Source organism: Schistocerca gregaria, chromosome 3 (genome assembly GCF_023897955.1).
Source record: "Schistocerca gregaria isolate iqSchGreg1 chromosome 3, iqSchGreg1.2, whole genome shotgun sequence".
NCBI classification, from domain to species: Eukaryota; Metazoa; Arthropoda; class Insecta; order Orthoptera; family Acrididae; genus Schistocerca; species Schistocerca gregaria.
In genome coordinates, this window is record NC_064922.1 from 919143169 (window position 1) to 919157481 (window position 14313).

Genomic DNA, 14313 nt, shown 5'->3' on the forward strand with positions numbered 1-14313 from the left:
GCGCAGTTCCATACTGAAGCGCCTAGAACCGCTCGGCCACACCGGCCTGCTTGAAGGAAGGCCACTGGCCACTGACCACAGAGGACAATGTCGGGGCTATCAAGGAAGAACATCAAGAGGGCGGGGGGGGGGGGGGGGGGGAAGAGATTTTCCAATGACGTAATTCAAGCAGGGGTTCTCGGCTCCAAGGAAAAGATTTCTATTGCCGAAGAGTTTAACATTTGATCATACATTCCGAACCTTGCTTACAGACACTTGGTAATTATGTTGCGAAAACAGCGCCACGTATCTGTGTCTGACGTGTTTTATTTATATGAATGAGTGGTGTTTGTACTTTCTTCGCCACACAACTGGTTCCCCTGGATGGGCAGTGAATCCAACACCTGCATTGCGTATGCACAATTACATTTCATCTCCTGGGAATCTCAAAGCAGCTAACATTGAGGCCACGTACGAGGACTGGGAAAGGTGACGTTAGATGGGAATGTGATAGGCCGGGAGGCGTGCCGATGTAGTTCGCGCAAATACTCTGAACGATGTGTCTGGATAGCGCCTTAGTTAATGAAGCTACCAAGTAAACAGGAAATGCTCTTCTAATCCCAGCCTGGCTCACATTTTCATTTGTCGCCGCTGATTCCATATAAAGTGCCCTTTCCTTTCCTTCCTCCTTTCACCACTTGAATTACCATAAAAGATACAATGTTTAGCTTACCTTTTGAAGTCCCCCCCAATGCATAATATTGCATCAATAGCACACGTACGGTCACAAACGTAGGCTAATATTTGTACTTGTACTGTGTGCTTTGGTTAACTTGAATACGGAGGTGAACAGAGTTTTTATAAAGTTTGTGATATTTTGACCGATTATGGAAAAAAGTGTTATATGTGCGCTAGACAGATTTTACGACGCCTATCACTTTCGAAACAACATTAAGCCGTCTGCTGCAATAAAAACCGCACAACATCAGTTGCGAAATGGCCAAGTTGAGGAGCCGTTTATTGCTGTTGGTACGGAACGTAAACTTGGTTAGAGTAGGCAGTAAACGCCGTTCACGCCAGTGGCGATCGACCGTGGCGGCATTACCGCTATAAGACAGTGCCAGCGACGAGCGGCGAGTTGGTGCAGGTATGGCGTCGCAGCACCTGTTAGTTCTCGGCCTGGTTGGGCTCTTGTTGGCGCCCGCAGTGCTTACGGCACTCAGTGTGAACGGCAGCGTGGAACTGGAAGCGCTCGGGCGCAGCGCCGCACTGAATGTGAGCACCCAAGTCGGCCCAGCCCCTCGCCTGGTAGGGATCGTCAGGAAAGGTGTGCAGCGCTTCAGGGCTTTGAGGGGCGCCATGGGTAGGCTGCTCAAAACGGGCGGCAGGGAGTTCTTCCGCGTCCTCAGCAGCGTTTTGCCCGGCACCGCCGGCCTGAATGTGGTCGTCTCAAGGGCAGGGCCGGTGGGAATAGATAATGTGAACAAGGCGTTCGATGAATTTTGTTCATCTCTCAACCAGGTAAGAGTACCAACTGGCTACCTGTTTTGCGCAGCACTGTATGCAGTATTTGCCTTACTTGCGAGAATCGCAGTTATCACTGGACTTTGTGAGCGCTCAATGTCATTCAATACGATCACGACGACACCCTTCGATCGACGTTAGCACTCGTGGTGTCACTCGCCTTCATACATGGCAAGCTCAATGGTTGATTTAAATGTTATTCCCGGCTGAGTCTTAATTCAATTACCGCCACGGGAGTGAGGAGAAAGAACACATCCTGGTGATACCAGCATAATGCATATTTAGATGTTAGATTAATCTGAAGGGTATGCAATGTTCCCGCGATTCTATTCGAACTCTGTGATGATGTACCGACAAGGACCAGATAACATGCCAATACGTAATGGATGTTCAGTTTCTCAATATAGTTCGTCGCACTCACACATTATACATCCGCTGTAAGAACAATTTCATGCATTTGCATTTTTGGTGTCCCACAATATTGGTTGGCTAAATATTACGACGATACGTTGTATACAACTTCCACAGATATTGTTTATCATGTAGTCAAGAGTACGTAATGTAGCCCAAATCGTGGATAAAACTGAAATGTAGTTCGTTTATTAACACTTTTCTTTTCACTAACTAAAATATGAAATATGAATCGGGATTGGAGGTGATGATCCTATACTTCTTTCCAGTCTTAGAATGGTCGATATCGTGTTCTGAATAACGCGTGTCATATAAAGTCAAAATATCGACACGACCCAGGCTGTCAATTCGGTACTTAAATGTCTATTCTTCGCTCTCGAAATGTTCGATGTGATTGTCTTTTACACGCAGGGTTCAATGTAACGGTGTATCCACTGTTTTTAGTATTTTAGGTCCCCATTAATTAATATCTGGTGGTTAATAAGCGAACAATTTTTATGTTGGCGCGTTGTTTGTATCAGTTACTCCCGCAACCGTCCAAGGATAAGATTCTCTTAATGTTCTGCATACACGCGTTTCACAATTTCATAAAATGCAGGATTACGTAAACTATAGCTTTCCGTTGTGTACAACTTTCGTGGGTTCCACAACCATAATAGTTTCCCAAGAGTATTTTTCCCAGTTAACACAAAGTTCGAATTATGTTGTCGGAATCATTTTCACTTCACCCGACGATAAACGTCTCTGATCACTTCGTCACACGTAATGTATTTTAAACATGCTCGAAGAGTCTTTAAATAATCTCCTTAATGAATTTTGCAGTCGTGTACCACTGTTTCATTGACTAGCCCGATCACGATAACTGAAGGTAGAGAGCTTAATAATGTGTTACATGTTCTTTTATATGCATTAAAAAACAAACGCACCTCAATATCTTTCTGTCCTGCTTGGTCTTTGCTTCTTTGCTTTTTATTACTTTTCATTATATTGCTTCTTAGTAATACTGTGCAGTTATTAAAGTTTCGTATTACTTTTCCCTTTTTAATTCTTCCAAAATAAAGTCTATTTATCCCCAATTTTAATTAATATGATACTAATTGACACGCCTGCCTGCAAAGTACTGTTATAGCTTTCATAGTTTTTGCGATACCCAGTACCAAATAAGTGCTATTGAAATCCGAATTACAGACTATTTCTAAAAAGAAATACTTTCACCAATAGTGAACATACGAGGTGCAACAATAAAATAATGAGACTGATGTGAAAAAAGTAGTTCCCTTCTGAATGCAAACACTTTTTCCAGTGCTTCTGCCATTGATGGTAACATTTCTGGAACTCATCTTCTGTAATATCCTCTAAGACCCTCATCACAGCTTTTTGGACATCTTGTGTTGTTTGAAAATTGTTTCCCTTGAGCGCCGTTTTGACTCTTGGAAATAGAAAAAAGTTTCACGGTGCAATATCTGGTGAATACGGTGGTTATGGTAGTACTGAAATTTGTTTTGAGGTTAATAATTGCTGTACTGACAGAGCAGTATGGGTTGGCGCATTATCGTCATGCAGAATCCAACTATCAGCAATGCTGGTATGGAGACGAAGAACTCTTTTTATGAAGTCTTTCTAAAATTTCTTTCTAGTAATATTGGTTAACTGTTTGTCCAGGAGGCACACACTCTTTATGAACAATTCTCTTGGAATCAAAGAAGCACACAAGCATTCATTACACTTTTGACTTCATCTTCAACATTCGTTCTGCCTTTACTAAACATTTTATGGCAACGAAAAACTTGAGCTCTTGACATAACCTCCTCTCCAAAAGCCTTCTGAAGCTTACCATAAGTTGTCGTGTTTTCACCCAATTTAATGCAGAAAGACGTGGCATACCATTGCACAATATTATGTGGTTCCATTTCCGTGTTGAGAGACACAAACACGTGTTAACTTATTACAGCACAACTCACGACTGAGCAGTTGCATCGAGGTGCCGCTTGGACTAGTAGCAGCTTATAGATCGAGCTCAAAGATATTGTGCCTATGCAAGGCTACAGGGTTGCCACATCTTGCAAAGAAAATCAGTCTCATTACTTTACTGTCACACCTAGTATGTACATGGTCTTATAGCTGCTACAGAGAAGGATAGGAGACTAGCGTTAAATGGTCTAACGAGCAGAACACAGCAAGTCTATAACCCAGTTTCCCAGAAATTTCGCTCAGTGGAAGAGTGGTCAAAATAAGTGAACATGTGTCTCAGATCTTCCTAGATAACTCAAAGTTTTCCAGGTACTTTATGTGTGTTTCACCTAGGAAATTGTTCAGCTGAATCAGTGGCACAATGACTAGCGTGCGGTCTCCATTCTCTCCATTCTTGCCCCTCATGCACGAAGTCAGATTACCTACATAAATAAAAGTCAGTTCCACATATATATGATAGATCATTACTGACGAATGACTTGACCTAATTGCTTGATTTTTTTGACTTTGTTATTGTCTGGACAAGGTTTTTGTGAAAGAAAATTTTTGGAAAACGGTCAGAAAAATCGGAAGTTAAAATAAATTGTGAAAAATCATCACCTAAGAGTAGCTCAACTGATCTGATTCATTATGGATGGTAATGACATTATTGGCATGAAAAAGAAAATAAGAAAATGCATTTAGTTTGACTGTTTTCCCGTTACAAGTTTTCATAACAAAAAAATCGGTTTGACATTTATGTATATAATAAATACAGACATGTGTAATATATGAAAGGAAAAAGTTGTTACCGAAAATCTCGAAAATTTCTTAACTAATTTACTACAGATTTTGACACCACACTCTAACGAATGTTTGGACAGACACAGACTACATATTTTTGTAGTATATATATATAATACAAACATATATTACATAATACATAAAGGGGAAGCGTAGTTACCACAAATCTCGAAAATTCAAATTTTTACACGGTACTCAAGCAAACACAGGGAGATAGGCTACATTATTTTGTGGTATACATGATATATATGTATATATGTGACACATAAAGGGGAAGTGCTGTTATCACAAATTTCGAAAAGTTCTTGACTGATTTACTTCCAATTTTTGCTTGTTACTCTCATGAACATTCGGATGGCATAGGCTATACATTTTTGTAATATATTACATACACAAATATTTATGTAATTTGTAAAGAGGAAAATAGTTACCAAAAATGTCGATAAGATCTTGACGGATTGACTTCAAATTTTTACATGTTACTCTACTGAACATTCAGACAGAAATAGACATAGAGAGGAGCACGAGGAAATGGACAGAGACAGGGGAGAGGAGATTATGCACAGAGAAGTGGTGGGAGGGGGGAAGAGATGTACAGAAAGATAGGGGAGATGAGAATATGGGCAAAGACAGGAGGAGGGGGCAAGGAATTTAGGATGTATTTTCAATTCCTATACATATTTAGTATTTACAAAGCATTGCTGGGTTAGCTTTTTATTTTTATTTATTTTTTCATTTATCTGCCCATGTCCACAGAAGATTAATACAAGAATGTTTTCCAATGTATGTTGAAATAACGTTGTCCTTATTCAACAGATATTTGTATGTCTGGAGAAAAAATTTAAAAAAATAAATGAATAAAAAATTTACACCTAATCCTTTTTGGTGAAACACCTGCAGTTTATCTTGATTCATGACAATATTTCAAATGACAGGTTTCAGAAAACTGATCTGTTATGCGTTATTTGCCGCCTAATTACTGCCAACGAGTGAAATTTTCAGCACTGTTAATAACGTTGCTTGTCCAAGTGAGATTCACACGAAGAAATGTCACAGTGGCAAACCTGCCTTCGCGCAATGCTCATGATGTTCGAAATTTCTATGTTTATAATGTTTATGTATACATCGATCTGGAGAATAAACATATGAACAACACAAAAGAATTAAGAATTTATATAAGACTGAAATAGGAGAATATGATAATTTAAAAGGCTGAAATCACTGAAAATATCATATATGCATATGTTATATAATAAATACATAGCACTTATTGTGAAACCCAGTTGTTATTTTACTAATACTATTTCCCCTTGTATCTTCTAACTTGATAAGAAACATTCGTATAGTAATCTGCTATGGATACGGGTAGAGAGATGAAAAATATAAAACAACCAAAAACAATAAAAGGATTTCGAACATAGGATGCAGAAAGTTTCATGCCGCCACACTGGCTAAATTTTAAATTACACTAATGACTTTGACAGTAGTTTCTCAGGAATGGCCGAGCATCCAGGGATAATACGAGACATGTTTTCGTTTATTTTGTCTCCTCTTCCACTGGGAGACGTGCTGAGAAGTTGGGCTGTGGTACCATCGTATTCTCCTCGTGAGTACAGAGATTATGACGCACCAGTTGACCATAATGTGAGATTCAATTAACAAAATATTTTTGGGTCTATATTATACCATTATCAAGTTAAAATTAATATACCATTAGGCGCATTCTTTTATCTACATTTTCTTTTCCCTTTGTGGTTATTAACGGATTTGGCATGTTTAATTCAATGGGTGACCAAATGTCCTTCCTGCAACCCACCGTTATCCCCAGGTATGGACTAAGCATATCCCAACTGACACATGTGGCATTATTCACGTGAAAGTGAGCAAAAGCTTTTTAAATATGTGTGAATCATGCAACTGAGCTGGGACTTGCGTCCCAGCCGGGAATATGAGGTGCGACAATAAAGTAATGAGCATCATGTGAAAAAAATGTTGGCTACCGTTTTAGTCAAGTTTATTGTTGTCTCCTTCAAAGTAGTTCCCTTCTGATTGCACAAACTTCTTCCAGCGCTTCTGTCATTGATGGTAACGTTTCTGGAACTCGTATTCTGTAATGTCCTCCAAGATCCTTGTAACAGCTTTTTGGCCATCTTGTATTGTTTGAAAATGCTGTCTGTTGACCACCATTTTGACTCATGAAAATAGAAAAAAGTCGCACAAAGTGTTATGTGGTGAATAAGATGGCTGTGGTAATACTGAAATTTGTTTTGAGGTTAAAAATTGCTGTACTGACACAGCAGTATGGGTGGTGCATTATCATGATGTAGAATCCAATTATCAGCAATGTTGGCACGCACACAAAGAACTCTTTCACGAGGTCTTTCTAAAATTTCTTTGTAGTAATATTGGATGACTGTTGGTCCTTGAGGCACCCACTCTTCATGAACAATTCCCTGGGAATCAAAGAAGCACACAAGAATGAACTTCACTTTGACATGCGAGCTGTTTCTGGTCTGGATGATCCCTTTGCGCATCATTGCGAAGTTTGGCGTTTTGTCTCTGGATCATACTGAAAAAACCAACTTTCATCACCAGTGCTAACACGGCTCAACAATTCTTGACTGCTTTCCGTTTCCTCTAACAGAACGTCCGCCACATTTTCCCGTGTTTCTCACTGTTGTGGTGTGACTTTTGGGGGCCATTTTTGCACAAATCTTTCTCATACCAAGATGTTCAGTTATTATTAGACGAACCGTTTCTCTATTGATGTTCAGTTCTTCTGCAATCATTTTCACGGATAATCTTCGATCAGATCATACGAGTTCATGCACCCTGCCCAAGTTGACATCTGTCCGTTAGGTTGATGGTCATCCACTGCGGTCTTCATCTTCAACATTCGTTCTGCCTTTACTAAACATTTTATGCCAATGAAAAACTTCAGCTCTTGACATAACCTCCTCTCAAAAAGCCTTCTGAAGGTTACCATAAGTTATTGTCGCGTTTTCACCCAATTTAATGCAAAAAGAAATGGCACACCGTTGCACAATATTATGCGTTCCATTTCAGTGATGAGAGACGCAAACACGTGTTACCTTATTACAGCAGAACTCATGACTGAGCAGTTGCATCCATGTGCTGCTTGAACTATCTTATAGACCAAGGTCAAAGATATTGTGCCTATGCAAACCTTCAGGGTTGCCACATCTTGAAAAGAAAATCAGTCTCGTTACTTTATTGTCGCACCTTGTACACCTAGTGGGATGTGGGAAACTGCCTAAAACAAACTTCAGACTGGTTGGCACAGCAATACTCAACCTTAAACCTAGCAATATCAACACATTTTCCATAATGTGCATTACCAAGAAGGGGGATGGGTGGGGAGGGGGAGCACTTTATGCCTACCATAAAAAGTTTAACACGAAAACAAAATTCATCAATTGTTGCTTATTTATATTAATAACATGCTTTTTAAAGAGGTACTGATGTGTAACTAGGATCTTGAACCTTAAAATATCTTTTAGCATGCTTAGCAGTAACAATATATTTTCAATAACTTGTACTACCAGACTGGACCAAAGAGCATATTTTTGAAATTTCTTGTTATGAAACTACGACTTCAGTTTTACTGCATCTCACATTCAAAAATTTATCCACACCAATGGGTGAAATTTTCATTTAATTTAAAAAATAAAAATCTATAAACTTTTTCTTTGTAAATAAGTTCTGACAAATCACATTTATCTATATGACGATTGAAATTTTCATTTAGTTAAAAAATAAAAAACTGATCAGATCATACCTACATCTTCCATGCACCCAAAATCTCATAAAAACGTTTTCTTTCACTCTGTTATTCATAGACAGCTTTTGACTACACGTGTATAAAGTGCACCTCGCAACCGCTTGTGTTACGAAAATCAGCACACCTACTCGAGGGTTAAAATCGACTTGTTCCCCTTTGGAAAACTCTGGTGTCTATAAGAGTCTTTGCGACACCTGCTCTTCTTACCACATGGGAGAAACAGGACATGCCTTTACAGTCATTTGGCACCCAAAATTCGTCTTTTGCTGACCCTCTTCTGATTACAGGTCATGTGCCTAAAGCTTTTCATGATATCAACATTTTACACAATGAGAAGAAAGGGTGTAGATTTGATATTCTTGAAGAATTAGAAATTTTTTAAATATCTTTCTCGAAAAGATGGCCTAATTCTTAACGAGCAGCAACAATTACATAATGCAAGGTTCTTCAATGGTGTAAAGCCATTATTTGATATCATGTTCCCTCGTACATTTACCAAAATATTTTTTCTATCTAAGTCGACTCATAATTTTGTTAAATGGTTTATATTGGCTACTTTCCACATTATATCGTTTTTCTAATCGCTGGGTTATTCAGCTGCCTTTTTAATTCTATTATGGCGTTTTCAGGCTTTATGCTCTACTTTTAAGCTCTTATGTACACAAAATATTACCATGTCTGCTGGTGTCAGATAAAATATTGGAATTACTTCATGTACTAAATAATGTTTATCATAATATTCATTTGTCTATATTTTGAATATTAAATAGCTTGTTTGTATTTGCCTCAGTCTGATGTTACCTGTAGCTCGAAAACCTGTAGCTAGAAAACTACTGTAAAGGAAATCGTACATTGAGGTACAGCTATTTAGAAAATTATTCTAAAGAGAAGGTTATTTAATTGTTATTAGATAAGATCTCTTAGAGTTGTATTAAATATTTTAAAAGAAGGAAATGAATAAGAGTGAACTATGATATAAAACTATAAAAAACTGCAAATATTGTGTAAAACGCAAAAATTTTAAAATTATTCTAAGCTTAATAAAGAAAAATTCATTCAACATATTGTAAATCCAGTGACAATATTAATAATAATGATAACGATCTGAATAAAAAATCTTTAAAAAAACTTCATGAACTCTGTAAAGGAAAAGTTTTAAAAGTTATTGTGGACTTAATAAACAGCCGTTAATCATGTCATCAAATAATCTGACGACAATAGAAATATTCATGATACTGAATAGAAGAATAAATCATCTAAAGATCTTTATAAATCTGTAAAACGTTTCCTTGATGGCGACTGTAGAAATTCTATTTGAGAGGCCACAACAGAAACCTGTAATAAGAATATTTGTTTCATTTTATGAATATGTCAAATAATTAGCGAGTATGACAGGACCATTGTAATTGTGTACTAGTGTTTATTTATTTGTTATTTCATGCTACAAAACTGTTGATGTTTGGAGAACAACTGGAACAGAAAAGTAAAATTTATCTGATGAGAAAATTAGAAGGAGAATTTAAGAGAGAAGAACAGAAGAGGTAAGGTGCAGCAGTGCGTAGTGGCAGCACATTAGCAAGAGCGCTTATATGTTATAGATTTTATTATGTGAAATGTTATTTAGTTTGAAGTTGATGCAGCACTTTTCATTTCAAAATTCATATAACATACACTCAAACTACTATAGATTATAACAACAAAACATAGAACATTGATCTCACAAGATTGCTTCACTTGGCTACATCATCTGTAGAATGGCCGATCCATCGATGCAGCAGCTCCGTGCTCAGATACCCACAAACTTCATGATGAAAATGGGGTGGAGCCCCATCCTGCTGAAAGATGAACGGGGGTTCCAATTGCATCTGAGGCATAAGCCACTGCTGCAACATGTCCAAATAGGAATATCCAGTGACACTGCTCTTGGCGAAAAAGAATCGCCTATACAGTTTTTGACGTGAAAGACACAAAAAACATTTACCTTTGGGAATCATGCTCAAATTCCATGCATTCGTGTGGATACTTTGTACTCCAGATTTGACAATTATGCTTGTTCACTTTCCCATTAGTGTGAAAAGTGGCTTCGTCACTAAAAATGAAGCGATCAACAATGCCATCCCCATTCTCATTTAGTTGTTGCAATTGTGAACAAAACTCAAAATGCTTGTCTTTGTCGTCATCATCAAGGTTCTGCACTAGCGCCAATTTGAATGGTTTCATAGACAGCTTCTGCCACAAGACTTTCCACACTGTCATTGGAAACATTTAGAGTTCACGTGATGCATGACACACTGATTTCTTTGGACTCCTTATGAATGTATCTCATACGTGCTCCACATTCACTTCACTCACACTGGGATGTCCACTTCTCTTTGCCAGGCACAAGCAACCTGTCTTAATGAATTTGTTGTGCCAGTGGTAAACGGCCTTCCGTGTTGGTGTATTCTTACAGTACTTGGTTCTAAACATCCGTTGAAGAGCTGTAGCATACTTGTTTCTGTCAGACTCCAACACACAGAAAGCTCGCTCCCCACCTGAACTTGCCGTGTTTGCGACTAGCGCTGACAATCGGAAAACTACCAAACTATGCTACACAGTATACATGAAAAAAACTTTCAGGGTTTCTCTTCAAAATGACATACGCATTATATCTGTACAATGTTTGGTTCTTGTGCAATAAATAACTGAAAGTGTTCCCAGACTGTACGCACTCCCTGTGCAATAAACACTGTTCAGGATACAAGATCCAGTTAGTGTGTGAACAAGATGATACTATTAGCAACGAACTTGTATTTCATCATGAGATGGAAGACCTGCAGTCCCTAATTGATCATAAAGTAAATGAAACTACAGCTGTTAACAAGAAACAGTACACTACCACTGCTAAACTAAATCAACCTATTTACAAAGAAACCAGGTATGATCAATTTGTTTGTATATATCACGGAAGTTAAACCTCAAGAAATCTTCTTCTGTAACACATATAAGATTCCTGTGTCGAAAAACCATAAACATCTCCTTATTGTAGTAAATTATTAACTGTAATCAAATCAAACAGAAATATACACTTAGTTCTTGATGCGAGCATGATCAACAAAATTATTCTGCTGGTTTATACAAAATAAGAAAATCTTGAAGAACAATTACAGAAACTTTTAGGGGTAAACTAATTATCAACTGTGGATTTAAAATACATTCGTTTTGGTAAGTACAATTACTGGTGTTACAGCAAATCTACAGAAATCAAAGTTTGTGCGACATGTGATTAAGTGATTGGGACACCTAATCACTTGTGAAGGCATTAGACCAGATCCTAGTAAATTGGATGCAATTAAGAATTTTCCTTACCGGTATACAAGAAAACAATTGAAATCTTTCATGGATTTAGCGTATGTTTTCAGGCACTTTGTGCCAAATCAATTACTCATCAGCAAACACTTGCTGACATTTTTAAAGAAGCAGCATGCTTGGGTGTGGACAGAACCGTGTACACTAGATTTTAACAGAATAAAGGAAGTCATCCTGATCTTAATGAAGATTTCTGTATTGCAAGCAATGCATCATGCATAGGGCTTGGATCATTCCCTTTTCAGGTAAGAGAAACTGGGGACAACCAAAAGGTAAAAATTATTGGTTTTGTTAGTCGAAGTTTAAATGAGTGCAAACATACTTATTCAACCACAGAGTTGGAGACCTTGGGAATTATATGGGCTTTTAAGAAATGTAAACATTATATTTTTGGAAGACATGTAAAGTTATACACTGACCACCAGGCGCTAACCTCGTACATCCACGTTTATCGCTATGGGCAATGACCTTGCAGAAATACTCGTTCGAAATAGCATACATTAAAGGCAAAGACAACATAGTTGCTGATGGTTTGTCACGTCTACCTCAGGGACTATATCGTGAGGTAGAAGATTACAAAAATATGAAAGATTATGGAATTTGTGGTAAGTTCTATGGGACTAAACTGCTGAGGTCATCGGACTCTAGACTTACACACTACTTAATCTAACTTAAGCTTATGCTAAGGAAACCACACTCACTCATTCTCAAGGGAGGACTCGAACCCCCAACGGGGGCAGCCACGTGAACTGTGGCAAGGCACCTTAAACTGCACAGCTACCTCAAGCAGCTATGAATGATTATTGCATCATGTTGAGGCAGGACAAACACTGCCGTCAGCATTATCTAGATCTGTGTAGGAATATGTCGACACTGCAGAAGGCTGACAGTAGGTGGAGCAAAGTTAGATTGACAATAGCAAATTATGCTGACCAGCCTATTGGAAATCACTATAAACTATACCAGGACATCTTATTTTACCATCGACTATCAGACAGTAACCAATGTGCAACCGTATTTCACAAGACCCAAGAAGCAAATCTAACATGGCATACACATTTTACTTCTATACACAGTGGCACAAAGATGTGTATGCAGGAACAAAACAGTTACTGTTATTTCACAAACACGCGAAGGAAAATCACAGATTTATCAAAACATGTACTATTTGTCAAGTCCCAGTAAACCTAAAGAAACTATAGCTACAGACATAAGTGGACCATATCCTAGAAGCAGAGGAGGAGTCAAATATATACTCACTCTGTACGACCCTTTATCTAACATAATTTCCATAGATGTATTATGGTTCACCAACTTGGAATGAGTCCCTGACATGTGCAATCACATAAAACGGTTTAGTTCCTTGAATACCATTTCACACATTTTTTATTGCAGGCTAAATCTTGAGATAAGGATTAAATGGGTAAGTAGAGATTATATATCTAGCAAAGGCAAACCTGTCGCCATCCTTCCGAACAATACATCATATAACATAGATTTCAAAATGTCAAAGGAAACAGACAAATGATGTAGATGAACGAAGTCATTGCACAACACTGAAAAATATATTAGGGTCCATAAATACAAGTGCTGTATCTTGTAGCTCGATTCAGAGCAATTTTAATTATTACTGTAAGTGTAGTTTTTAGTTCACAGATAAGCGCTTTACCTCATGTGTTGCTGTGCAGCTTGTGCTGGGCCTAATCTTTTCTTTCATGTTTCAGTAGTAATTAAAGAAATCCTATGGTTACATAAAAGAAACATACTCATAGAATTACTGCATATAGAAATGTATAGTGGAATGTTTAGAATGACAGAAGTAATCAGACAGAAATATTTTAAAAGAGTGAACAAAAGCGTATAAATGCTGACAGGAATGTTTTAAGGCACCATAAAAATATGGTAAATTCAAACACTGAAGTTGAGCATAGTGTACAGTGAAAAAAAAGGCTATGGGAAGTAGCAAAAACAAACATTAATGAGTGAATACTACAGGTATGAGAAGTAATGTGGGATTTGGAGGGGGAAATAAATTCAGAAACTCGACGACAACCCAACCACCAAGCAGACTCCAAAACAGGGGTCGAAGCAGAAATTCAGTCTCTCTTCCTCACAGTTCCGCAAAGAACGAGTGTGTTATGGCACATATTCCAAAATGAAACGTCACCACAAAGACTGAGCGATGGATATTATTGTGTTTCTGTCTGTGTGTTATTCTGAAAAAAAGTAGCATTGTAAGAAAACAGACATTGTATGTACAGTATGGAATGCACATGGATTAGGAGAAAAGTTTCTTTTAACAATGATGTCGAATAAATAGTTAACTTCAGGAGCACTAACTGTAGGGTGATTTTAATTTGTCTCGGCACTTAACAGACACTAATTATGATGGACAATCAGCATTGACATTAAAAATTACGAAATTGATGACATCAGTACATGTACTGTAAATATGAAACATTTATTTTGTGCATGAAAAACGAATTGTATTTATT

The 14313-nt window shown here is 37.8% G+C and overlaps 1 protein-coding gene across 1 annotated transcript in view; it reads left to right on the forward strand.

Moving 5' to 3' along the window:
* The first annotated feature begins 1137 nt into the window (after nt 1-1137).
* LOC126356126 (uncharacterized) overlaps nt 1138-14313 on the forward strand; it is a 39283-nt gene continuing 26107 nt past the window's right edge. The window contains exon 1 of the mRNA XM_050006834.1: nt 1138-1500. Within this exon, the coding sequence (XP_049862791.1) occupies nt 1339-1500 (162 nt within the window). The 5' untranslated portion in view covers nt 1138-1338. The remainder of the gene's footprint in view (nt 1501-14313) is intronic.